This window comes from Nilaparvata lugens, chromosome 13 (genome assembly GCF_014356525.2).
Source record: "Nilaparvata lugens isolate BPH chromosome 13, ASM1435652v1, whole genome shotgun sequence".
In the NCBI taxonomy this organism is placed as follows: Eukaryota; Metazoa; Arthropoda; class Insecta; order Hemiptera; family Delphacidae; genus Nilaparvata; species Nilaparvata lugens.
This window is the reverse complement of record NC_052516.1, coordinates 16,575,897-16,603,701: the sequence shown is the minus strand read 5'-3', so window position 1 is coordinate 16,603,701 and position 27,805 is coordinate 16,575,897. Positions and strand designations below refer to the sequence as shown.

The 27,805-nt window shown below is 32.3% G+C and overlaps 2 protein-coding genes across 2 annotated transcripts in view; both read left to right on the top strand.

Moving 5' to 3' along the window:
- Window positions 1–23,533, top strand: part of LOC111052245 — an 87,180-nt gene extending 63,647 nt beyond the window's left edge. Inside the window, exons 16-21 of the mRNA XM_039440370.1 lie at window positions 4,721–4,849; window positions 10,758–10,928; window positions 17,661–17,800; window positions 18,175–18,257; window positions 20,341–20,530; window positions 21,212–23,533. Of these exons, the coding sequence (XP_039296304.1) occupies window positions 4,721–4,849; window positions 10,758–10,928; window positions 17,661–17,800; window positions 18,175–18,257; window positions 20,341–20,530; window positions 21,212–21,313 (815 nt within the window). The 3' untranslated portion in view covers window positions 21,314–23,533. The remainder of the gene's footprint in view (window positions 1–4,720; window positions 4,850–10,757; window positions 10,929–17,660; window positions 17,801–18,174; window positions 18,258–20,340; window positions 20,531–21,211) is intronic.
- LOC111052244 (uncharacterized protein DDB_G0283357) lies at window positions 21,392–23,071 on the top strand. The gene has a single exon (XM_022338875.2). The coding sequence runs from the start codon at window positions 21,392–21,394 to the stop codon at window positions 23,069–23,071; it is 1,680 nt and encodes a 559-aa protein (XP_022194567.2).
- Window positions 23,534–27,805: the final 4,272 nt, after the last annotated feature.

The window sequence follows — 27,805 nt, the reverse complement described above, 5'->3', positions numbered from 1 at the left end:
TGTTTCCATCTGATACAAATTGTATTGTATTTTTCTTCATTCTCAGTTTTTTATTATTTTGCAAGTAAAGGGATTTCCTATCAATATACTTCAATATTTCATTTTATATTATTCTACCCTGTAGGTATTTCTCCTCTTCTCTTGTTCCTAATAGCTGTTATTTATTCCTCTACCTCTCATTCTCTGCATGTTTCCTATCTGTAATATTGCTGTTGTTCTGTCTTCTTGTTTCAATACTATTGTTGTTATTGCTGTTTCTCATTGTTGTAGCTTATTCTCTTTTCCTCCTCTCTTTATCAATTTCCTCACTCACTCCTCTAACACTCGTTTTACTCCATAACTTGTTGCTCATATCCTCCCGTTTTTAGCTCTCTCTTCTTTTCTGTCTTTCTTCCATTCTCCTTCTACTTCTCTCAACAGTCCAATCAAATCTCTAAAACTAAATCATAAAAATCTCTGGTTTGTCATTCTTCTTCTCTTATATCCTTTCTCTGTTAATTTCCATATTGACTCCATTTCCTTTCAACATCCTCCTTTATTATATTTGAAACCTCATTTTTCCAATCGAACTCCCTTAATTCCAATGAAATTTTGTTTGGAACAGCACTATTATAACACTTCAAAATTAAAATTGACTTTTTGTGTATGTGCACAAAGAAAGTGGTCAGGCGTATATAAATAGGTACCTATATCTACAACTCAAAGGCCCGGTTACACAAAAGCCGGTTAAATTTTAACCGTGATTAATTTTACGAGAACCAATCTGAGAAGGCCTTTTTGATAAGACGGGTTCTTCTTTGATAAGACGGGTAATTTCCACTAAAGTGTGTCTTTTACTAGCTGCGTAAATAAACAAAGGCCTTTTTGATAAGACGGCTTCTCTGATTGGTTCTCGTGGAATTAATCACGATTAAAATTCAACGGGCTTTTGTGCAAACGAAACTTAGACTCCTCTGACCGCTCTCTGTGTGATTATACCCTTACGCCTGGTTTCTAGGACACTCATTAAATCTAATGAACCCTCGAACCTATAGATTTAATATAAATTCAAAGGCATATTAGATTTAATGAGTGTCCTAGAAACCGAGCTTTAATCCCCCTGGTTTTGTATTCTTCCTCTGGCGTGTTTTCACATCAATAATTTACTTGACCATGAAACCCACAGCTCAGTCCCCTTATCATTCTTCCCTCACCATATATTTTCTGTCACGTTTGTATTTTGTCTAGAAAATCATGGATTGTTTGTTGTTGGAAAAAAACTGACCTTGATGTCGCATGGGTGACTGTTAGATGCATTCTTCTTGATCTATTATTTTTTTCAATTTTATCAGATTTTCATAATTTAACATACCTAGAGTGCGAGATAAATTACTTTTAACATGAAGAGGAGAAACCCATTTCTCCCTCCACAGTTTGTAGCGTAGACACAGACGGACATCCTGCGCACAATTGGATGCGTGTCATTTTGCTTCATGTTCTTGTGATGAAAACATCTCTTTAACATACACAAACCAATATACCTGGGGAGTGTTGCCGCGTCGCCGTCGCGTTACAAAGCTCTCTCACTCAGACACAAAAGAAGGAGAATGCTGCTAGGTAGTGGGAGCGATTAGTGGAGGATAGAGCATCGGACCTCTCCGTCTTCGAGAAAGAGCCCTGTTAAAAGTAATTTATCTCGCACTTTAGTTCAGGTAGATCAATTTATAGAGAGTTTCTCCTCATTTCAGTATTGAACCAAGTCATATTAAAGCTTCAGAATCCAGTAATTCTAGTTGAGTCTACAGTTATCTGCGGTTGATTGGTAGAGAGGACATTACTGTCCAAACTTCGCCATGTTATCAAAAAAAGTCATTGTATTCTATATTCCTCCAGAACAGTTATTACAATAGAGGAAATTAGAAAGAGGAACTTATCTCATTAGAGGAACTTATAGTAAGATTACTTTCAAATCATATTTCCACCACCTGGATGAGATGAGCCAGTTTTTTATTAAACCTTCATTTTCTATGATCGATTATTTTTTTCTAGTCTCAGAATTACCTGATTAATAATTATTTTGATTGTTCAATAGTGTCATAAGAATGTTCATTCAATTCATTGTGATATGATACGGTTTATTTTAAATATTATATTCCTAATCAGGTAGGCTACTTCTAGAACCGAAATTTACCAATGGAATAGATGACACTGCTCTAACATAGCTTAGGCTGGGCGCACACCAGTTAGTCAAGACAAGACAAGACAAGACATGATCAGACACGTTTAGTCACAATATTTCACATAGTTGCTTATGAAGACCATGTCTAATTGCAATGGCTAATCAGCGTCATAAACAACAATGTGAAGTATTGTGACTAAACGTGTCTGATCATGTCTTGTCTTATCTTGACTAACTGGTGTGCGTCCAGCCTTAGTAGAAGTTTTTTGGCTCACTATTGAATCTTTTAATTCATTTCTTTATCTTATTGTTCATCTCATTAAAAACATGAGAGCTTTAATAGAATAGAATGACGTTTTATTTGTTGACATGGCAAAGTTTGTACAATAATGTCTACTCTACCAGTTAACCATGAAAGTGTCAGAATTAACCGAACTTTGTGAGTGAATTATTCAATTTGAAATAATTTATCAATTATTTTATTGTAGAGATCATTACGATATTCAAATTTTCACGGCGTTCTCATTTTTATCCAAAGTCTATTTGTGAACATATAGATGCAAACGACAGATCAAATTTTATATTGGAATATTATTTTTATGAACTCTCATCATATCTATGATGAGCTTATGAGCTCTAATTCAGGCAAGAATGCATCTATTACAAATCAAGTTTAAATTTTAATCGTGATTAATTCCACGAGAACCAATCAGCCGTCTTATCAGGAATGTCTTATTGTTTGATTAGTTCTCGTGGAATTAATCACGGATAAAATTTAACTGGCATTTGTGCAACCGGGTTCAAGTTAGGTTCGCCAACCTTCATCTTCATCTATGATTCATTACTTTCAAGCCTCCATATGAGTTTGAAGGTTGTTTTATTTTCATTTCCTCATAGCATCTTCACTATTTTTGGCCTGCTTTTGTTGTTATGTTTGCTCCTGATATTTCTAACTTGGTTGTTGAGTTTGGGAATGGATCTGCGTTGAATAGCGTTCATAATTCTGTATAATAATATATAATCATAAAATTATTGCACTTGAAGTCATGTTTTCTGCGTTGCTGATGGTTATGTTGCATTGGGATTGTTGCAATGTTGCAGCATTGCATGTTGCAATGTTGTTGATGCAGCATTGATGTTGCATTGATTTGATGTTAGTGATACTTTTACTGGTCGATTTTCATAAGGTTCAATGGCTGGTTATTGATTTTCAAACAACTAATCAAGATCTAGTCAAAACAAAACTATGGGATTCAATTATTCATCCATGCTGCACCTGAGATCTAAAGGAAAATCCTGATAATTTCAAACATTGGGTTCAGTTGCTAGCTGTGTAGTTACAACAGAAAATCATTGATTGCACAATATTCAATTCATCAAAGCTCAATAGTTCAGTCTCCAATAAATATTTGTTATCTTATTTGAATAGTTTATTGTTTTTAGTTTTTAGAACGGATGGATAACGAGTGGGTAATGCTGTAAGACCACAGAAAAAGATAAAAATTTATTAAATTATCTTGTTAAAACAGTCATTGTGAAAAACTTGAAGGATTCTTGTTACTCTTCACAGGATAACATTGTTAAATTGACTAAATAAATACGCTATATTTGTCTAAATTGACTTGAAATCTCATATCTCAAATTCAAGGATCTCAAAAACGTTTGCTTCTGCTGTTTGGTTAGCTTTACAATAACCTACCTGCCAGGCAATTCAAGTGTTATTTTTATCTATTATGCTATATCTATAATTATTTTTAATAGAGGATTCATTAAATTTTTGAATTTATTTTTTTAAAGAATTGATCACCTTATTTTTTTCAACTACAAAGGATCTCTCTGCCGATAAAAGTTATAAGAACAAATAAATAACCACAATAGAAGTTTCATAGTTTAATGTTTGATTCTCAAATTATTATTTTATTACGGTACAAAAAGTTATTACAAGCTCAGGAACGAATTAGGTACCTAATAATTATCTTAAAATTATTTTTTCTCATCTTTCCATTCCCAATATATTCAATCTAACCAGATATTGAATATGGAGAGAAAACCTGGAAATAGAAGTGCTATAATGTTCTATTTCTTCTGTTGATTATCTCAATTTTTGTGCGGTACCAAGCCGTACTCAATTCTAGAACTGTAGCATTTAATTTCAAAATTCCTCTTACTATACTGAGAGGCTATTTAACAAAGATATATATCATACAAACTATTATCCAAATCACATTTTGTTCAGCTCCCAAAAAATATGATTCCAATATTTAATATATGTTATTTAATGAATTAATTCAATTTCAATTCAAGTTACATGTTTTTGAAACTTACAATAATTCTTTGATGAGCTTCAGTTATTGAATAAGTTATTAATTCCTTTTCTAATCGTAGCTTTTTTCTTTTATCCTATGTTGTTAATTTCATTATATTATAATTTATAATCAATTTCATTTATTTTGATTTGATCAAAAATACTTGTTGAAACGAACTACATAATTTTATTTATTTCGATTTAATCAAAAATACTTGTTGAAACGAACTACATTTGTTTGTGTATTGGGTTTACAGAGCAAAGTCATTACGCCGCCGGCACAAGACCTTTTGGACAGCCCTTGGTTTTGGGCGGATTTCAGGAAAATGGCGAACCCCCTTCTCCACCCCCCACCTCGAAAAAAGGAGGCGCTAATAAAAAAAGATGATCACATTGCTGATTTAGCTGAATTTCTCTCGATAATCGACAACTCAATACGTACATGTTTCCCCCAGCAAGTTAGGTCGAGATATGGTTTGTTGGAATGAACTATGATAGGTGATAGCTGTTTATTTCCAAATATGAGGCATCTGATTGTTTATAGAATTATCAGGATATTCCCAACATTATAAAGGAGATGAAATTTAATTATGCTGTTCATTTCCAAAGATGGGGCATATGAATGTATATAGATACATTCATATATCAAAATATTCCCAACATTATAAATGAGATTAAATTATGCTATTCATTTCCAGAGATGAGGCATCTGAATGTATATAGATACATTCAAGGTGCCTAGAATACATTAGGTATTTTGGTACATTGGATACATTCATACATCGGGATATTCCCAACATGATAAAGAAGATGAAATTGAATAATCATCCTCTTTAATGTTTATTTCCTCCCGTGGGATAGGTGACAGCTGTTCAAGATATTTGAACCTATTTTCTCAGATTCTGGAAATGAGAATTTTCACGAATATAAGAATGAATAAGGCATTGTCGACGATATTATATAGGCTACTATTCAATTTTTCTCTGACTATTAGAGCGATTGTAATAAGTGTGAATACGTCATAGATTGAGATTGATATGAATGAGTTTTTATTTCAATATAATATATGAATTATACTCATCTATTTCACTATCCATTAAGAACTGCAATCAATAATCCGTTTTGAGCTATTCTCAACGACACTACAGTCTAATTTTTGAATATTAGTTATTAAAGCTAGTACCTACTCATATGTGAAGCGCTTTCAGACTTTTTAAATCAATGTTGAAAATGGGTTTGAAAACTCCGAAAGCTCTCCACATGTGAGTACTACTCTTAATAACTAATATTCAAAACTTAGACTGTAGTGTCGTTGGAAATAGCTCAAAACGGATATATGATATTATGATTAATATGAACGAAATATGAATTAAAAAATCATATGGGAGTTAGGCTACTACTGTAGTTTCATAGGTTCTTCATGATTGTTGATAACTCCTCAGAGTAGCAATTGAAATAATATCAAGAAACAAATCTCATTTATTTCAAAAAAAAATTAAAAAAAGTATTTAAAAAATCTCAGTATTCGGTTTATCTCAGAAATAAAACTCCCCAACCACATAGGAATATAATTGATGACCTTTTAAAAAATTGTAAATCTTATAAAAACATAATAATAAAGCAAAGAACGACCAATTCTATTGATATTTGTTCAAGACATTATCAAAATCGAAATAATATTATTAATTCAAATTCAATATTCTTAATATTGATGTATCTTCTTAATTTTCGAAAATAGCCTACCTATCACCTATTGACAGCTTTTTAGTTTAATGTATATATAATATAAAGTTATTCTTAGATTTAGAACGAATTTTCGAAGGTCTTCATCCTTATCGTATTGCAAAGGACTACCACCATTAATATTCCAAGTACACTTAGTCTATTATAATTTTATGTACTTAGTAAGTACATTTTTTTGAATACAGCGATACCTTTCTTCCCATGACTAGTTCTGTGTTCAGGGAATTTTCAAATAGGTAATATGAAGTTAAATAATTATTATTAAACGAAAATCCCAATTAAACGCTGTAAATCACCCCGAAGACTTCTGCTACTGCAAATATTGACAACAGGGTAAACAGCTAGATGGAAATCCGATGAGCGCTACTATACAAAAATTATTTGTCAGCCCGGGAATGATTTTTGTTTAATAATTATTATTTATTAATTAGCATTTGAACAAATGCAACTTCCAATTTATTTCCATCTGTCATAATAATGAAGTTATTTGAAGTTATACACTTCAATCAATTCTCACCCATTATTCTATCAAGTGAAACATCAGAGTTTTACCAGAGTAGAGTACTTTTCAAATATAATAGTTGAATATAGAGTAATTTGTAGGTCTATTAAATTCAATCAATTCTACCAAGAGCAAATCTAACATGAGAAACTATCTCCGTTGCTTATAATCATAAAGTTATTCAAACCTTTTCAAAATAACTTTAGCTAACTTTAACTTTAAATAACTTTTCAAAATGACTTTTTCCAAATATCAGAAGTATCTTCACAAACTTGAATCAAATAAGCTGAGTGAAAACTTAACTTACTATAAATTAATTCTGAATGTGGCTATAGCCCATTCACCCTCATTAAATAATTATTTTTTGTCATTTCTTTGAATCTAATTTTGACCTGGTTTTGGATTAAACCAACTCCCAAGATAACCACACTCCAAGAATTATAAATTATGATTATGAATTCTTATAAATTCCTTTGAACAGTTATAGTTTATCGTCCAATAATAATGAAATTCTTGAAGAAAAATATTTTTCAGTTGATCAGGCTTGGAATTGAACAAATTCCAAAAAAATATCCACGTTCCGAGAATTATAAACTATGGATATGAAACTTATAAATAATAGGTGAGACTCAATTTATTACAATAGGTAGAAATCGATTATTTCCCATGGATTACATTTTCTTATGATTGTTTGAAAAAGTAATAATGACTTTCCTGAATTGCCTATTTTCATATGGAATCAAAATTATTCGAAAACTGAATTCATATAATCTATTATTTTCACGAATATAATTAGTTTCAAATACAGTAACTATATTACTCAATTATTTTCAGGTACTGTAGTTTCAAAGAGTATCAATCACCACCCATAATTAGGCAAAATTTAGTTATAATCAATTCATCTGGCTAGTATCATAGAAAACCTTTTCTTCATGATAGTATTCTTTCTGTAATCATTTCTCCTTTCCTCAAAGCAATATTATCTTCTACATTCTGTGATACCTAGTTAGCTAGACTATAATTTAGTGTATAAATTTGCGATTATTTCAATTAAATATACCTTATTACCTAGTTGTTTATGTTTTTATTTATGTTCATTTCCATCATCCATCATCCTTTTTTATATTTTATATTTTTGTGGTACCGTATGTTAAGTTCATAATTCCAATTATTCTATTCTAATTCATCGTGTTTACGAACATATTTTACAAACTATCATCATCAGTAGATCTTTATTCAGTGTACATAATCCTTGGTTTGTTGTTTACATGTGTCAATCAATTCAATCATTTAATTGTCACTTTCTTGTCGTCCAGATTTGCACTTATATATTCAAAATTTATGTTGATTTACTCATAATTTGATTAACAAGCTGGTCATATTATTTATGTGTATTCTATGTCGCACATTTCATTTCAACTTGGAAGACAATCATCATATTTGTTTAAAAATTAGTTTTTTTGTTTAACTTCCATATATAATCTACTCCACAGTGTTTTGTTCGTGAAAATAATATTAATTGTGTAATACATGAATAGCTAACAGTAAAAACACAAAATTCTAACTCATTAATAAATAGTTCGTCTATCGTCTATAAGTTTCACAATGCATAAAAAATTGTGTTTATCTAGTAAGTTATATGTGAACACCTCCCGTCTTTCGGAGGAGACGAAAATTCGTCGGTCCCGACTTTTCTTATTCTTATTCTTATTTTTATTCTACCTAGAAAGTAATCGTCATTTCTCATCATCATCATCTCTCACTCATTACCCACGCACAAGCCTATAAGAGCTTATGTGGTCATCACACTCAGTATTATTATTATTATTACCTTACATTCAGCTGGTCCTGCAGGCTAGGTACTCTACTCTTGTAGAGTTCTGATTGTTTATGGAACAAGCCACCGGATTTCCTGAAGTGATGAATGAAATTCCATAATGAAATTTCATTGCAAAATCATTCTTTAATTTGATCTTCATAATAAAGTTCTCATACTTTTCTGGACTTAAATTATTTTGTTCACCACTTTCCAACACACTTTATCACTTCCGTTTAGATCCATCTATTCAATAAATTGTTTATTCGTCATTATCATTAATTATTTCAAAATTAATTCACTCAATGTATTCATCAGTTTATTTTCCAAATTTCTATCCGCAAATAATTATTATCATAATAATTACACTTCATCACTTCCGTTTGGATCCATCTATTCAATAAATTATTTATTCTTCATTCTCATTAATTTATTTATTCATTGAATTCATCAGTTCATTTTCCAAATTTCTATCCGCAAATAATTATTATTATTCTTCAAACATTCATCTCCAGTACCAATAAAAACATTCAGCATTGTACCAATACCGTATTAATGTTTTTCCTCAAATCTCTGTTGAGTACTTCTCATTAACTACATCACTGTCTTATTTAAAAAATCATAATGATAATTTAATTGTGCACACTATTGTTCCGTAGTGTACCACATATTGTATGTATGTGACTTCTAAAAGTGGGTTCAAAAATCTTTGTAACATCATCTTCGTATACAAGGTAAATGAAATATTATTTCTTAATATTTTTGGCACGTTTAAGCTACTAATCAGTATGCTTATCTGCACGTTTTAGATCATATGATCGAATTTTTGAGGTGTAAATAATAGGATAGTTTTAACTTACTTGATCATGGAAGTGCTTGTTTTGAATTATAATGTAGAAACATTCGTTAAGTTTTGTAAATTAATCATTGTACTAAATCATTGAAGGTTAGACTTATTTCAGATTTTTTACAATCCAATAAATTTTGGTTGTGCTCATTTTTCATGTCATTTAACTGAGAAATAATAATTGAAATCACATTCAAAAACATTGATCTTATTGTTTTCAGTGATAAAGTGGAATGATTGACAAAAGAATCATTGTTTTTGAATTAGACCTATGAACGAGTTTCACTACAGTATCTTTTCAACAAATTTTATCAAATTTGAAATCCCATCTTAGGCAGCTGCAATTTCCTGTCTTATCCATATACTAACGTATCTGATGAGGCTATCATTAAAAAACTGGCAATAAAGAATAATAAATGATGAAAATTGAAGATTGACCCAAAAACATTACTGGTGCAGTAATCTTGAAATAATAATTTATTTGGCTGAAACAATATAAAAGTGTACCAGCAGTGCTCAATGATGTCAACAATAAAGTAGTATCACCTTTTTCACAATAATATGTATTTTTTATAAATTTCAAACGAACTAATTTAAACGGTGCATTGGTTATTAGGTTTTTTATAACAATGTATGAGATCTTGGATAATAATTTTAACTAACAATGTAGCCTTTAGTGTTTTGACAATTTTATCACTTTTCCCCAATTAACTCTATCTTAGAATTGCAATTCAAACTAACTCCACGCAAGGGAGAACTATATCATATACATAATCAACCTTAGAAGCATAAATAGAACTAACTAGTGTACGGTACAGTGTTCAAGCTTTTTGACAATTTTATCACCTTCTCACAATATCACAATCTATACATTTTAGAAACTATAACCAATCAAGGTAGTTGAGTTTAAATAATTATAATATTTTGTACCTTGAAAATATCATTTCAACTAACTATAGTGTACATTTTTAAGCTTTTTGACAATTTTATCACCTTTCCATATATTATCACATTGACTCTACCTTTTAGAAATCAATCAGAGGTTTGGTATTCAATTTAGATAATATATTTAACCTTGAAAATATAATTTGAACTAACTATAGTGTACATTTTTAAGCTTTTTGACAACTTTATCACCTTTCCATATATTATCACATTGACTCTACCTTTTAGAAATCAATCAGAGGTTTGGTATTCAATTTAGATAATATATTGAACCTTAGCAACATGATTTGAACTAACTAGTGTACAGTGTTCAGGCTTTGACAGTTTTATTATAATATTAGGACCCGTTTTACATGATTGATCTAGTGTAGCCTGTATATTTGATATGCACATGTAGACGAGTAGACGTGGTATGTTTTTCTGTTCCATATAACTTCTCAGCCCCGCACAGTCCCCGCAGGCAAAAATTGAATCTGCGCATGAAAAGTTTGTCTCTCGATTCGCCGGAATCCACCGAGCAGGCGCGTAGCAGGAGAGGAGGGGCGAGCGGGGGTCCCAGTGGGAGCCAGACCCAGCCGGGTTCGAGCCAGTCTTCATCATCACGTTTGCAGTGTATGCTTTTCACAATATTCATTCCTTTTAAATCATACTTTTATAATTTTATCAGTTAAATCATAGTTTTACTCAATAGCACTATAGTATCTAGTTTTAGTGATATTTGACTCCTTTTGGTTTGCTAGATTTATTCGTACTAACCTAAGCTAAAATCGACCTAACCTAATCAAAAAACCTTCCTAACCTAAGCTAAAAACGACCCGACCTAAGCTAAGTGACATACACCTGACCAAAATCACTTATTATTATGAATCACTTATTCATTACCATACCTCAGGGATAGGTCACGAACTATTCAATTTTGTTTGATGTTGTTTTTCATGATAAAACACTTGAAACTTTGTTGTAGTCATCGACTGACATTTCTTTTTATGTGTAGGAGAATTTGTTTCTTTTATAAACAAATATCAAGACTATAGCAATAGAGATATTCAATCCTATGACAAAAATTAATTTGATCTATTTCAAATTTGATTTGAATCAAAATATTTTCAAATTTAATTTGATTCATTATAGCAATTGGGATGATGAAGGTCCTTTCAAATGTATATGGTAGGTACTATTCTTATAAACTTCTCTGTAGGTACCATATATATTTTATACAAGTGTAACAAAAAATTGAAACAAAAGTTTAACAAATTTTCAAGAACATTATAAATTATGAATTCATAATTCATTATGGATTTTGAAGAATGCAAATAATAGTACAATGGTTTTAAAATCCCATTTATCCTCTCTTGAACCCTACAAAATGTTCATATAATACACTCTCATATAGCCTACATTTAAAAATATTTTTCATTTGATATCAGAAGCTGCAATTTTTGTTGAGTTCTCACACCATCCATTGTTTGAAGTTTGAAATAAAGTAATCAAGTAGAGTAGAACTGTATTTCAGTCAAAGAAAAGAACTTCCAGGCATTGATGGCATCTACATGGGTAATTGATTCAACTTATATTCATAATTTATATTTCCAATGAATCAATTAATTTATCTTGTTAACTATGAGTACCCATAGATATCTTTATATAGATCTTTCAACATTAGTTTTCTGATTGATAATTTCTATGCAATAAAAGTATTTTTCATACAGTATCACAAATAATGATGATAATCATTATTGTTCCAGTAGAATAGTTTAAACTATGTCTACACTATGGAGACTTGATAAATTCTTCAACAACATTATTTTCAGTTTCACAATTTTTCATCTCATACAATATGCCTACAATTGGATAGAAAAGCTATAACTTTTCTACTATAAAATATGTATGAAATATTTATTCGGTTATTTATTTAGTGACAGTGGCACATCATCCACTCATTCATTTAGTGAAATGAATGAATATTTACTTATAAGTGGACTACCGTATTTGAAACAATATATGGAAAGAATATAATGTTATACTACTAATCATATTCTGTATGAAATATTTATTTGTTGATTTAATTAGTGACAGAGTGGCACATTGACTTATTTAGTGACTTAGATAAATATTTATTTAGTTCATTTATTGATACTTGAGTTAATTTTGAAAGAATATAATAGATTATATTATTCATTATTCAACTTGCAACCATATGAATATAAAACATATACGGTAACAGTAGGCTACTATATTATCATAGAGAAAAGACAGTATAAAATTAGATTATACTAAGATAGTATTCCATAATAGGCCGATTATGATGAAAATTTCAATCCAATTTATTATTTACCATCGACTACTGTCAATTATTAGTGTTTTGTTGGGGTGAGAGTGTAAGAACGGCACAGTATGAGAGACTGCCAGCATCACAAAGCTTCACGAGAAAGAAGTACTTGGACTATCGGCTTGAGTTAACAGTGAAATTTGGAAAATAGACGTCCTTTACCATGGAATATCTTCTTCAAGCTATGTATTTTTTATTCAGTATCATAATGATGATAATTATTGTTCCAGTAGAACTATTCTTTGTATAAAATAATAAACTGGAGACTTGACAAATGTTATTCTTAAACAGTGCACTGTTTCATGAAATTCTTCTTGATAAAATATTTGGAATTTTTCTTATGCTATATTTCCTCTATGGCTACATTTAGTGACAATCTAAAGTAGAAATATATGGTTGACATAATATATAGAACTGATCAAGAAGGTGCTAGATCATTGAAATGCTTTTGTTCGTGATAATTTCACCCACCTTTCATGATCAGCCAACGATCTCGACACGACTTCTTCACTGAACGATCTGACCAATGAGAGAGCAGAACTGCTGACCAATGAAAGAGGAGATCAGGCCGCCCATGGATTCCTGAGAGATCAGATTCGCATGATGGAGATGCGGCGCAGGCAGCGACCCACCACAATGCACGATAGTCAGTGCTGGTCAAGTAGGTTGACAACTACAACATTTCTAGAAATCCGGCAGTTTTTGTAGGAAATCGACAGTTTTCCATCCAGAAGTCATCTTAGGTCGTGAGACAAACCATCAACTTTTGTTATTAGCCTACCTACTGTAGTAGATGTTGTTCGTTTTAGTTGTAGAAAGTTAAATTGGAGAAATAATAAACTGTAATCATTTTTGAAAAGCAACAGTTCATTCATCCAGAGGTCATCTTAGATCGTGAGATCAACTATAAATTTATTAGTACTGTAGCTATATTTACATAGCTATATAGCCTAGCTGTAGCTATATTTTCAACTATGATTGTCATTTAGTTTGTTAGGTACCTAGTCATTCAATTAAAGCAGGATATATTAATAGAAAAAAATAGAAAACTGTGAAGAATAAGCAACTTTATTCATACCATAGATGTCATATTGGATCGTCTGATAAACAATCAATTTGTTAGTAGGCTACATATTATGTACAGTAGATATAGATCTAGTTTCAAATAAAGATAACATTTAGTTTTTAAAGGTTCAGTGATAGAAAAATCTGAAATAAATTGTAGAAATTAAGCATGTAGATGTAGTTTAGTGTTGTTAGTTTTGTGATGATGTAATATGTGTTTTCAACTATACTGTACCGTATTTTCATTTAGTTTCAGAAGATTCAATTAAAGACAAAAGTGTTTACAAATTTGTAGAGAATCAGCGGTTTTATTCATCCAGAAACTCTTTTAGAACAACAAACGAAACATTCATTTGTTAGTAACATACTGTAGATAGGCGTACAAAACTATTGTCATGCAAGGCTCAATTGAATAGTATATAAATTTCTTCAAAATTTATGAAAATCAACAGTTCATCCATTCAAACTGTCGAATGTTCCTAGCTAGTACCTATACTGATGTGGATAATGTGCAAAACTGTAGTATTTAGTTAAATTAACGTTTAGTTAAAGATGGTACAATTAGTGGAGAAAATCTTTATTTCTGTAGAAAACAACTATACGGTACCCGTTCTATCCCCATTCAGATATTGTCCTCTTGGATCGTTGGATTATCTTAGATAATCAATATATTTGTTATAATTAGTAGAGAATCAATCAATTTAATCTGTTAGAATTGTAGATATGCATGGAAACGTCATTTTTCAGTTGTAGAGGATTCAATTTCTTGAACATGACTATTTTTAGAAAATCAACAGTTAGTGATTAAATTTCATTATGATTGGAACATGTTACTCTATGAAATTCGGACAACAGTGTAATTTTTTGTGTACGATAATCTAATGTGAAATTCCAACTATCAATTGTATTTGAAACAGTCATGATATAAGGTTAAATAAATTTAACTCGAATTTGTAGGATGTCTTCAGGGAACAAGAATAGTTGCAACCATCTATCAATAGTTGTTTAACTAACTTATTTTATACTCATTAAGGCTTGTAATTTTTTAAGTCGTCTAAATGCCAGTACTGGCAATGAGAATAAAAATTTAAATAAGTGTCAGCACCAATATTTCATAACCAACAGTGCGATAGTTTATAGTACCTATTTATTTGCATCTTATGACTAGTGTAAATATATGTCAGTTGTAGCCTTCTGATATTCTTAACCATTGTTATATGCACACCCAGAATAACATTCTGAATAATATTATGTTTATAAGGAAGAAGTAAGATTCTAGTAATGTACTTGCCCAAATAATAAATAAAATGATTGATGATGTTTTACATAATGAAATACTTTATTACATTTTTTTAGTCTAGACACTGTGTTTTTACATAGGGTAGTCTGACTATGTGACTAAACTACAACAAAGACAAATTGAATAACTTTTATTGAAAATAAGAGTAAATTTCAGGTAAATTTAGCGTGAAGAAATCAAATTCTTTTAAAATTTATTGAAGTATTTAACATCTATGAAATGATACATGATAGTTTTTATTTTATACGCATAACGAAACAATTAATTCAAATACAGTGTATTTTATCATACATCAATCAAAGTAATTCAGTTCATAAAATAATTTTCCAAAGTCTAGAAAATGGTTTTATATGATACGATTTTTTCTGAAAAATGAGAGTGGAAATTTATTCCTTATATATCTTTATCATTTTCATTTCTGATCACGTTATAAGTTACTATTTAATTTGTAGTTTAAAGGAGTTGTGATAATTACAACTCGAATTCATCTTTCTTATAAGGTGTCCTTATATTCAACATTTCGAATTCTTTTATTTGTTAGTTGATCTTTATCATTTCCATTTTTGATCACGTTATATGTTACTACTCAATTTGTTGTTAAAAGGAGTTGTGATAATGATGTAATGCAGTAATGATAATAATGTGTCAAATTTTCACATTATCCTATTTCTAAATTAACAGTAATATATAAAATTAATATACATACGAAAATTAACATTTATATCAGTAAGGTACCAGTACCCACTCAGGATTATGACCCCCAATAGTTTTTGTTTCTACATCATTATAAAAAGTGTTACAGTATCGACAACCAATGCCACAAGTATGTAGCCCAGTAGTAGGCAATTATTGTTAATTAATCTTATAAAATACTTACTATACTCAAAATGTAACTCTATGTGTAACCTTATCTAAATTTGGGAGAGGAATAGCACAAGGTTATCTTAATTTTTTCCTCCCTATCATTTTGATGATGTACCGTACTTATTGTATCAATCAATAAAGAATCAAGAATTATTGGAACAGCTTTAATTTTTCACTACGAGTAATTGACACAAGAGCAGCTTTGAAGGTCAGGGATTTTTTCTTATTGCATTCTTCCGCCCCTTACGGAGAAAAAAAAATGTTTCTATTGAGTACCAACTATCAAAATAGGAATATGAACTTGATGTTCTTAGAATGTATATATTCAGGGCTTCTTAAAATGTATGTATTCAGGGCTACTTATTTTTATTTATAAAATAGAATAATTATAGTACCTTTTGAAATTAATAAAATAATAGATTGAAAATACAAATAGCAACTAGTTTCAGAGACCCACACCATAATAATTCAGGTTTTCAAAACCTGTGTGGATCAATTTGTATGTTTAATCTACTAAATTATTGAAGTATTTAGCATCTATGAAATGATACATGACTTTTTTTATTCATAGCAAAACAATTCAAAGACCATGGCCCATATGAATAAAACCAGAGCAAATGCTCATGAGCAAGAGCATGGAGCATAAGGTTTTGCTCATGAGCAAAAGGTAGAAGAAAAAGCATTTGCTTATTTTTATATGAATAAGCTTTACCTTATACTCTTACCTTATGCTCCTGAACTCTGGAGCAAATGCTCACGTATTTTAGAGATTTTTCATCAGCTGATTCGCTTTTGTAGCCTTAGTTTGTTTTTATAGCTCACGGAAGCGCTAAATATGCAAGTAGGGTGCACCGCTTGTGTTTGCGTCGTCTGTTCTGTTTTCTATTTATAAATAGAGTTTTAGGTTAGTTGAGTTTGAATTTTGAAATAATGGCGTGAAAAAATGTCATCTCTATAATAATCTTCAGCATAATCTTATAATAACAATAGCCTTCTTATAATCGTCCACACTCTCATCTTCTTAAATACCTATCTCCTATTTTGTGATGGCTATCTTTATAGCAGGTAGCTAGCTATCTTTTGTATTTATTCTTTTGTAGGGATAATGGTGATAGGCCTATATATCATGGTTGAATCTAATAAGAGTTTTATAGTTCTCAACTATTGGTTGTGATCGTATCTGGTATAGTTTCCTCTTCCTCATACGGATTAGTTGAGCCATTTTACTATGAGCAAAAGGTGATAAGCTGCTGTAGACTAGACTCACCTTTTTTGAAGCATTTGCTTCAAAAGTTGAGCAAATGCTCTAGTTTATTCATACAATTTTGAGCAGAATCTTTTACTTTTGAGCAAATGCTCAAACTATTCTTCTGATGAGCATGAGCAAAAGGTTTTTCTCACGTTTATTCATAGAAAATGAAGCAAATGCTCAACTTTATTCATATGGCTCAATGTATAGAGACCTGTTTATTTTACATTAATCAAAGTAATTCAGTTCATAAGGTGTTATTTTATTAATTTCAAAAAAGAGTATTTACTATAGTTCTATTTTTAAAATATTCAGGGCTACTCAATTCCTTATTTGTAAAATAACTCACATAACACTTGATAATAACTCTGTTCAAGTTGAAACTGAAAAGTGTCTCATTTTCAACAGACACAAGTGTCATCAATACGAATCTAATAGAAATCTTGGAAAATGTGAAAACTTGATACGACATTACCGTAGATAAATAGTTCAAAAAAAATGAAAACTCAATAATATTTGTCTTGTTTTTGGTTGCAGCCCCTTCAAGTCCAGTGCATAACCGGAGACTTTTGTCGGCGAGAAATATGCGCATGAGTTCCGTGGAGCTACCAGATGACAATGAAAAGTCCCTTTCCTCCGCCAGTACTTCTCCTTGCCCCTCCCCAGTGAGTAGTCGTGTACGTGTGATTGTCTGTCTCTCTCTTACTGTATCAAAAACTATTTATTTTGAACTGAATATTCGTATAGATCTCAAAGTAGTTGATTGAAAATAACAGAGAAAACCTTTGGAATAAGAGTATCCTAGTATAGCTCTGTAAATAAATTGACTGAGTTTTTAGAGTAAGATTAGCCTATAGTTCTATTAATAATATATTGAGAGTTTCTAGAGTGATCGTTTCCCTCTCTGAGTATTAATAGTAAAAATGAGTATGAGTATAAATTACTCATTACTGAGTTAAAATGAGCATGAGTATAAATAATAAATAATAGTCCCTCCCTGATAAACATTAATAATTCAATGTTTTCAATTTGTTGATTCAATCTGTTGCAGAAACCACACAGACTGCTGCCGACAAACTTGTATGTAGTTCTGTATAACTTCAGATCTCGACATGGTGATGAAATGGACCTCAAGTAAGTAAATAATTACTTTTGCTCTCTTTCTCACACACTCTATTCACCTCATCACTGTCTCTCTTTCTCACACTCTTACTCAAATTTCTCCTCCTTCTCCTCCTTCTCCTCCTTCTCCTCCTTCTCCTCCTTCTCCTCCTTCTCCTCCTTCTCCTCCTTCTCCTCCTTCTCCTCCTTCTCCTCCTTCTCCTCCTTCTCCTCCTTCTCCTCCTTCTCCTCCTTCTCCTCCTCCTCCTCTTCACCACCAACCACCTTCTCCTCCTCTTCACCACCAACCACCTCCACCTCCTCATTCAAACTCTTCTCCTTCCACTTCAATTTAAACAATAGTATTATAAGAGTAGATAATTTTTATAATATCCAATAGGACCTACTTTGTCTAAAGACACTTCAGACCAATGTTTGTATTTCTCTCCAAATAAATTAATGATATTTGGCTGAAGTCTTTTCAAAAACAGTTTGAAGATGACACCATACCTATTGGAACATGTTTGTGTCTTCTCCAAAAGATATCGTGATATTTGACATCAGACAAACCGATATTCATTTCCAAAAAAAATGCTTTTTACAAAATGAAAATCGTATGTACTCAAACACAGTTTCAATGCAAATAACAACAAAAAATGAAAACAATCTCATGAATACACTAAGCTGGATAACTTTTTAGAAAATGGTCTGCATGGGCAAATGCCTGTGCGCAAACCAGAGTTGTATACTCAGATTTTTACATAGAGGATTCTTGTAACATCTTTGTGAATCAATTGTAAATTATTATTCAAAAGAAATCTTGATATTTGACTACTGTTAATCTTTGTGTTATCGTATTACATTATTCAATTTAATAGACTATTATTAAGCGGTTAAGATCAGATTGAAAAAATCATTGCTGAAATTGATTATATTCAATTATTTCTATATGATAATTCCATAATCTGAGGTCAATATTTACCTGTTTGTATCTAAATATCGGGGCACCGAGCTTCGCTCGTTATTTTTATTTATTGATAAACAGAACACAATTCTCTAAAATGATCGTGTTTATATTTTACAGTTGGCTATACGTCAGCTTATGAATTTCGGGGATGCGATATTTTGATTTTCCACAGAATTACTCGCTAACTTTTTACTATCCACAGACGACGAAAGTCTCAGATGTTCCAGCCAAGGATGAATTATTATCCTTTTAATGTCGATCAGCGAGTTTTCCCAAGGATGAGACCTAGTGCAATCTTTATTTTTATATCATAAACCTACTATGTTCGAAATTTCGTGAAAATCGTTAGAGCCGTTTTCGTGATCCGTTGAACATTAATAACCAGATAACCAGATATGAAAATATAAACAGATATAATAGAAATTGCTCGCTTAATATAATATGACTTAATATTATATCATATGCTTGAAGATGTGAATTCTATTTGTATTTTTTTGTAATTATTGTGTCATAGCAATTTCAATTTAGCCTACAAGACTTTTTCTGTTGACTGAACAATAATAATGATCACTCAGAATGTGCTGCCCGCACAAAAACCTGTTTAATTACTTTATGAATTTATATTTTGCTATGTTCAATACTTTTACTCTGGTAATTATTTTTCAAAATTTTACAGTTTTAAAATAATAATAATATAACTTTATTCTCGCAAAGAAAGCACAAACAATAATTACAGAAAATGCAAACAAGAGAATGAAATAATATGTTGGCAATAGAAGTAAAAGTAAAAATAAAATGTCTATATCGTACAGTACCTATCTCAAAATACAAACAGCCTCTATTGAAATAAACATCAAAGTTAACAGAACAGCAAAAGTAAAGGAAAATTAGTATAACTGATGAACAAAAATGAAAGAAAAAAGTGGCTGTTATCCATTCATGTGTGATATCCAAGTATGACTATATTTTCATTTGATTTGGTATTCATTTTAATTTCATTTTTTTCTATTGTGAATAAAATTACGAAGAAGGATCCCACATAGGATTACCTTGAGGGTTTCATTTAGACTTTGATATACAATATATTGTGCATGCGAAGGTGTTTACTACACCAGTTAATTAAAAAAAATTGTAATGCTTGCTTTGTAGGGCTGGCGAGAAGGTGACAGTGATCGACACCTCGGACCAGGATTGGTGGAAGGGCAAATGCGTCGGTCGGTTCGGCTACTTCCCGTCCAAGTACGTCACCAAACTGCATCCAGGTGAGAGGATCCTTCAGGTCACCCACAACCTGCAGGTGTCAGACGGCGACAATGGCCTCACCTTGCTCAGAGATCAGGTAATTAAACAAGTTATTGAACAAAAATCGAAAGTTAAATTATGCAAATCACCCCAAAGACTTCTGCTAGAAGGAAATTCGATCTAGCTGTCAACCCTGTTGTCAGTATTTGCAGTAACAGAAGTCTTTGGGGTGGATTACAGCATTTTATTTATTTAGCGTATGGCAGATACACAAGAAATATAGCTCATGAGTCTCAAATACCTACATAAACACTGTATATTTCCAATCTCCTGAGATGTTGTGTAGTTTTTGGTCAGTAGAATATAAGTTTGTCAGACTACCATCATTTACTAGTGTATATTTAGCGTTAACCAATGTGCACCATTTGAAGGCAAACTAGAATTACACATATTTGAGTTATAAAAACTGATTGCTGGAACAATTTAGGTTAAAGAAGGTTGAAACTCAATCTTTCAATTTCAAAAATATAATTCCTTGCTTAATAGAACATAATTGATTATTTCAAAAGAAAATGAACAGTTAATATTACATCAATAAACCGGGATCAGTTACCCTCCATAGAAGGCATTGACAAGACAGAGGATCAGCAACGTTGATCTCCTATCTTTCTTCACTGCCATTATAACGTGGACCTCACTATAGATTTTTCAATGAAACTGGAAAGTTTTAAACCAAGATATGTCATGACTATTTAGAATTTTATAATAATTTTTGCAGATTGTGATCCAAGTTGGAGAAGACCTAGATGGTATGGTGATGATCCGCAGTGGAGACAACAGACAAGGTGTATGTCCACTAAAGTTCCTCCAGGAAGTGTGACAGCACCGGGCTCTGCCGGAATCACCACCAAGAAGTTTGGATTCCGAGGGCGACCCCACTTCTGAGGATGGCAGCAAGATGAGGATCAAGGCGTCTGCATCATGGGAGGATGGAAAGTCATCCCTTGCAGCTAGCAGGAAGGCAATGGCCACAAATGGTCAAATCTGCAGAAATGTAGAGGGGATCATCAAGAACCACCAACGTTATCCTGAAGACTTCGCTACGAATGGACAGACTTGCAGAGAAGGGATAATCAAGAGCTACCAACAATATCCAGAAGATTTTGGATCTTCTGCAAGCGGTACCAGACAGAGTAAATTGGATTCCTCAATGTTGTCAAACAACGCCATCCTGCAGAACTACTACACCAAGAAAATCAACAACAACAATCCGGTAAGGTCACATGTTGACAATCACCAACATCCATCTTCATCGAGAACCTTCCAACCTTCATTCTCGTTTGAAACTGATGAGTACCTCATCATCCAGCAACATCACACTGAGGTCTCTCATAATATGGAAGAAGAAACTAGTGATAAGTACATGTTTATTGATAGTAGATTTACCCATAAAAGCAGCAGCAACAACAACAGACCAAGTAATTTTAAGGAACCTAGTATTAAGAGCACCATTAAGAACATCACATCGAGTAGAAGTAGCCATGTAGATGTCACTGATAATAATCACTTTGATAGTAGGTTAAGCAATGGGAGGTCTTCATCGAATAGGGTACGGGATAGTTACAATAACTACTACAGGTGTCAACCATCAACAATTGATGAGTATAAAACTAAAACTGAGTATCTCTTGAGTAAGAATAAGCAAAGGGTTGATCAAAAAATAAAGGATAAATTGATGGCTGGGACTGGTTCATGGACTAGGGATAAATCTTCCAAGATGGAATACAATGCTGTTTCAAGGTATTCTTCAAGTAATGTAGATGGTAGAGCAATTTCTGAGAATGGCAACAACTACCAAAGGTATTCTTTAAGTAATATGGATAGTAGAACAGCTTCTGATAGTGTTTCAAGGTATCCTTCAAGCAGTTCAGATGGGAGACGGCTTTCTGAAAATGATTCCAACTACCACAGGTATGGTTTGGATAATATCAACCAAAACATCGACAATTCCCTTGATAGTCTTGATGATAATTCATCAGTGTTCAGCAACACAACCAACAACAATATCGAGTCATACAAGTCAGCGCCATCTAAATCCAGTACAGGGTATAGTAGTTACTCAGCAGGATACAGCCATCAGAAGAAGAGGAGCTTGGATTTGGAGTCAACCTACTCAGACTCCAGTACACATTCCAACAACAGCAGCCATTTGAACTCAGATACAAACAGCTGTCGTAGCAGGTATCAGTTGTTGTCAATGACGTCATCACTGGATGACCGATGCTACCAGAATGGAGGAGTTGATTATAGGGTTGGGAATGGATTTGACAGCAACAACAACAGTGATAAGAATAGGGATGTGGACTCTTTGAAGCTGTCCGATGATGACGATGATGATGATTTCAGAGATGCTAGGGACACAGAAAGACAAAATGGCGGCGCAACATCTGTGGTGCCTGTTCCTTCGTCAACGAGGCCTTTGGGTTTGGCGCAGCAGATTCCGAGGGCGAGAACCTATTATGAGACAATTTTGTCGGCTCAGTATTCATCGTCGGTAGTTCCATCTCGAACCGGTAGACAGCGCTATCGTAGCATCAAGAATTTCACATCCTTGTCAAGGCCGTTGCTCATTGGTTAGTTTAGGGCTGGTGAAGTTGAGAAGGTATAACTAAAACCTTCACCAAGATGGTTGGTGAGGGGGGTGAACCGTGGAGGAACATAGGGATGAGCAACTACAACTACAACGAAGCTTGGGGATGAATTAAGGTGAGGAGAAAGGAGAAGGACGAAGATGGTGAGATGGGTAGGGGGGTAGTAGTGTCAGTTTTAGCCAAAAGTAATAGAATGAGAAGAGTAATTATGAAATGAGTCAAGAAGAAGCTGACGAGAACAGGTAATGAGATAAAGTATGATAAAAACAACGAAATTTATTTGAAAAAGAAGAAAAGAAACTGATGGTGGTGGGGAAGAGGAAAAAATATAAAAAAGAAGGGGAAGAAAAGAAAATAAGAATGAAGAGAATGAAAAGAAGATGAAGAAGAAGAAGAAGGAAAACATGCAAGAAGAAGAAGAAGATGACCGGTGAAAAAGAAGAAGACAGGTGGAGGTGGAAAAGAAGAAGAAAACCATAGAAAAAAAGTAATCATAGTAATAAAGTGGTTACACATGGATAAAAGCGTAGAGAATAATACATAAAATAGAACAGAAAGAAGACAGAATTAGGAAGAGAGTTGAAGGGAGAGAAGTGAATTCCACCAGAGATGGAGAGAGAGAGAGAGAGAGAGAGAGAGAGTAATTGAACTCAATAATTTCCTTTCTCAAGGGCAGAGTTTATCAAGAGCTCTCTGCCCTATCTTTCTAAGATAGAAAGTGTGATAGAGAGTGTGAGAAACTTAGAGCAATGTGTGAGAGAAAGTAGAAGGAGAGACAAACATAAGGTAGAATTAAGTGAGATTATATAGCGCGGAGAAAGTGGATGTGAGAGACTATGATAGATAGAGATAGGAAAAAAGAGGAAGAAAGAGTTTGGAAATAATTAAAGCAAAGTGACAAAGATAATTAAAGGAGGACAGAGTATGTAGGAGGATGGGATGGGAAAAAGTAGGGCAATATTTTAATAAATATTGTAAATTAGGGCCAGTCCTATGTGATAGAGGGTGTTAAAGGATGTGATCTGTGATGAAATATTATATTATGGCAAAGTTCTGGGTGGAAAAACGAAGTAAAAATTGCTTTAAATAATGCTCGATGCGCCTTTCAGTGTTTTTCTGAATCAGATCTGAGTGACACTTTTCAAATTTCAAATTGATTATTTGATAATCAACTTATACTGGATAATAATAATATTTTCTGTCAGAATAAATTGATAATTATCTATGGCCATGAAAGACTCACATCACTGTGAACCTGTATTAAGGAGTATTGGACTACTCTAAAGGGTTATAGAGTCATATATCCATTTTTATTCCAATAACTATGATTTTGACTTATTTTAGCACCATTTTCAGAGCGACTGAAGTTGATAAAAAAATTTCCATTCTATATTTCCAAGATAGTTGTAAAATATTAGTCATTTTTTTCCATCCCTAGTATAGTCATAAAAATGACTTTGGATCTAGTGCAAGAAAGGAAGCATCTAATTAAGATGTAACCTTATCTAAATTTGGGAGAGGAATAGCACAAGGTCACCTTATTTTTCCTCTTCCTATCATTTTAATTATGTACTTATTGTATGAATCAATAAAGAATAAAGAATATATGTTGAAAATTCAATGTGGAGATAAATTGCCAAACAAACATAGAGATGGAGGAGAATAAAAAGCAGAAGAAGAGTTTTAAAAAAATGAAAAAATCTTTATTAGGCGAAGTTAGGACTTTAAGTCCTCTCTACCACTCACCCTCAATTTAATTCCAATTCAGGTTTAGAGTTTAGTATCAGAAATAAATTATCAGTCCATCACAGTTGGAAAATTATTGAAATAGAGTATAGGCCTAACACTCCACATTTGTGAGATCTCAATTTCTGACTGTCTGGTCCAGTTTCGCTAAATTGTACTGGTGCCTGTTGAATTTCAATCATGATTTAATGCCACAAGAATCAATCGGAGAAGGCTTTTTTTGAGAAGAAGTTTTCTCTTATTAGTTGGTTCTCGTGGCATTTAATCATGGTTAAATTCTAACAGGCCTTTGTGCAATCGAGCCTCTGTGCTCCTATCCTAGGGGGTAAACACTTGAGAGTTAAAATATACTATAAAAGACATCTTTCGAAAGAGAATTATAGTAAAATAGAAAAAACTAAGTATGGATATCCAATAGAGGAAAAAACTAGTTTAATGGAAATTTATCCAACAGATAAAGGGCCGTTTGCACAGTCAAAGCTTAAACTTAATTTAATCAGCTGGTGGCTTGAACTCGTAATGAATCACAAGATAGCAAACAAGACTTGATACTGATTTAATCCAGTTAAAAATGAAATTTAGTTTTAACTGTCACTGTGCAAACAGCCCTAAGAGGTCGAAATTGATTGAGAGTTAATTTGAAAGTGTCACTTTGAACTGATTCAGAAAATCACTCAGTTCGATTAGGTAGGATACTGTACAGTGACTGATATTCAAACAGACTAAGCCGAAATATTTGAATATTGTATTGATTTAAATATTGAGTGAATAAGTATTGTATTGATTCAAATATTTCATCGATTTAAAAATATTGTATTTTAAATATTGTATCGATTTTTTACATATTGCATATTATTTTTGTACATAATGTCCGTAACTTGTGTGTAATATTAGGTGTAAGTTATGAGAAAAATACCAGGACACTGTAGGAATATATGTATATGCAACTATGTATTGAACCCAAGTCCCTACGAATATGAATATAAAGTTAGTTTTCCACTGAATTACATTATTGGACCATAATATGGTTATTATTTATATTATTAAGCACTGAAAATTGAATAAAGGAATTGCAATTATTATTGTTTGATCCTTATATGGAAGCTGTGAATTTTAAAGCTTTTTTTTGTTAGCCTGTAATTATTATTATTCTCAACTTGTCTCATATTTTTCATTTTTCTGAAGTCATTTTCCAGAGCTTCTCATGTAAATATAAAAACACTTTTCAAGCTCATGCAAAAAAAAAATCGAGAATTATCTGAGAACTGAGTTTTGATAAAAATTGTCCAGTGAATTTTTACTTAGTTTTGCTAAAGTCCACATGAATGATGAATCTGGGATTTTGTGAATGAGCTATGAATTAATTATGGTGAAGCATGAATGAACATACCGGTACATTGAATGAATGAATCTGAGATCTTGTAAATAAAAAATGAACGAGGATGATATTTATCATGAAATATGAAAGAACATACAATCTGAGGTGGGTTCTAAACCCTTGAACGTTAATTTTAATCAAATCATTTCTCTCGTGATTTTGTAGAAATGTGTGGTACTTTTCCTTTTTTGGTGTATTTTCCCACACGACCTCCAGTCGCTTGTAACTGGACTGAAACACAGAATCAACCGCTCACCTAAAACTCCAAAAATTATTATTTCATCCTTATCACAATATCAACTAATTCCCTGTAGAAATGAATGTTTCAACGACGAAAACCAACCCACAATATCTATGTCACCTATAGAAAACTGTATATTACTGTTTTAAATTGAATGTTAATCAACATCCTTATGAACCCTGTAGATACAGTCTTCAATATCTCCATAATATGTAAGATATACTCTTCAATTCTAGTCAAAACAAATGTTGAGTCCTGACTAGATATATTATTGTAATTGATGGAATATATGTTTAGTGCCCACTCTTCCTTTAAAACATTAAATCTAGATAATTTCAATGTTATTCGATGTTATAAATAGGTATTCTATGTTGTAACGATGTTTATTAGCTGAATAAAATTACATGTTGTATTTGTTGGCTCAGCTAGAGGAAAAACACTAATTGTACCTAACTGAGATGATGGCGAGTCCTTGTCTATAAAACTACGTAAGCATTTTTGTAAAATTTGAAAGGTTGTCATACGATTTAAACAAATTGGTTGTATTATTCCTAAAAATTATCTTCTTTTGAAAATTTAATGTTTTTACTACTGTGATCTGATGATTTTTCCAAGGTTGAGAGGTAGAAAGGACTTGAAAGTCCTAACTCCGCCTGATAAAGAATTTTTTCATTTCATGATTTATGAAAAAAACTTTCTGTTACATTACCGGAAGATTAATAATAATAGTTCTAGTCAGTTTTCAGTACAATTTCAATGTGCTTATTGAACCTAAAGCTGCGTACACATATACGCTCTTCCAACCCGCACCGAACACGCTCCTCCCTCGTACCGCCCTCGTTCCTCCATCGAACTACAGTCGCGCCGCCCACGCACCCATCATGAACGTTACGGAAGATGTTAGATCTTCTCGCGTTCCCCGGTCGAACCATTGTTGCTCCCCGGTCGATCATCAATCGCTCTGCTGGAGTGACGTTCGGTTGCGGAGCAGAGCGAAAGTCTGTACGCACCTTAATATTGTAGTCTACATGTGAATCAAAATTGATTTTTATTAGCTTTAGGTGAACATATAATATGCGATATCCAAGAAAATGAAGGCAACCACGCAAAACTTGTTCTATTTTAGGGTACCGGTATAGCCTACAATATTCACATTAATTAATAGTCTGATAGTGATGATGCTGCATCATCTCCATTTTTCCGATCCCGTAAGTGTATAAGCCAGTTCTTTCCTTTATTAAAGTAAAGATTATACTTTACATTGAAGATTTATTCACTTCTTGAATAAGTACTGTATTGTGAAGGTGATATTGTGGTAGTTATCCAACCTTAATAAATCAGGTACCTGGGCAACAT

Coding starts and splice junctions, on each gene's coding strand:
- LOC111052244 (XM_022338875.2), top strand. CDS start 21,392: ATGAGGATCAAGGCGTCTGCATCATGGGAGGATGGAAAGTCATCCCTT.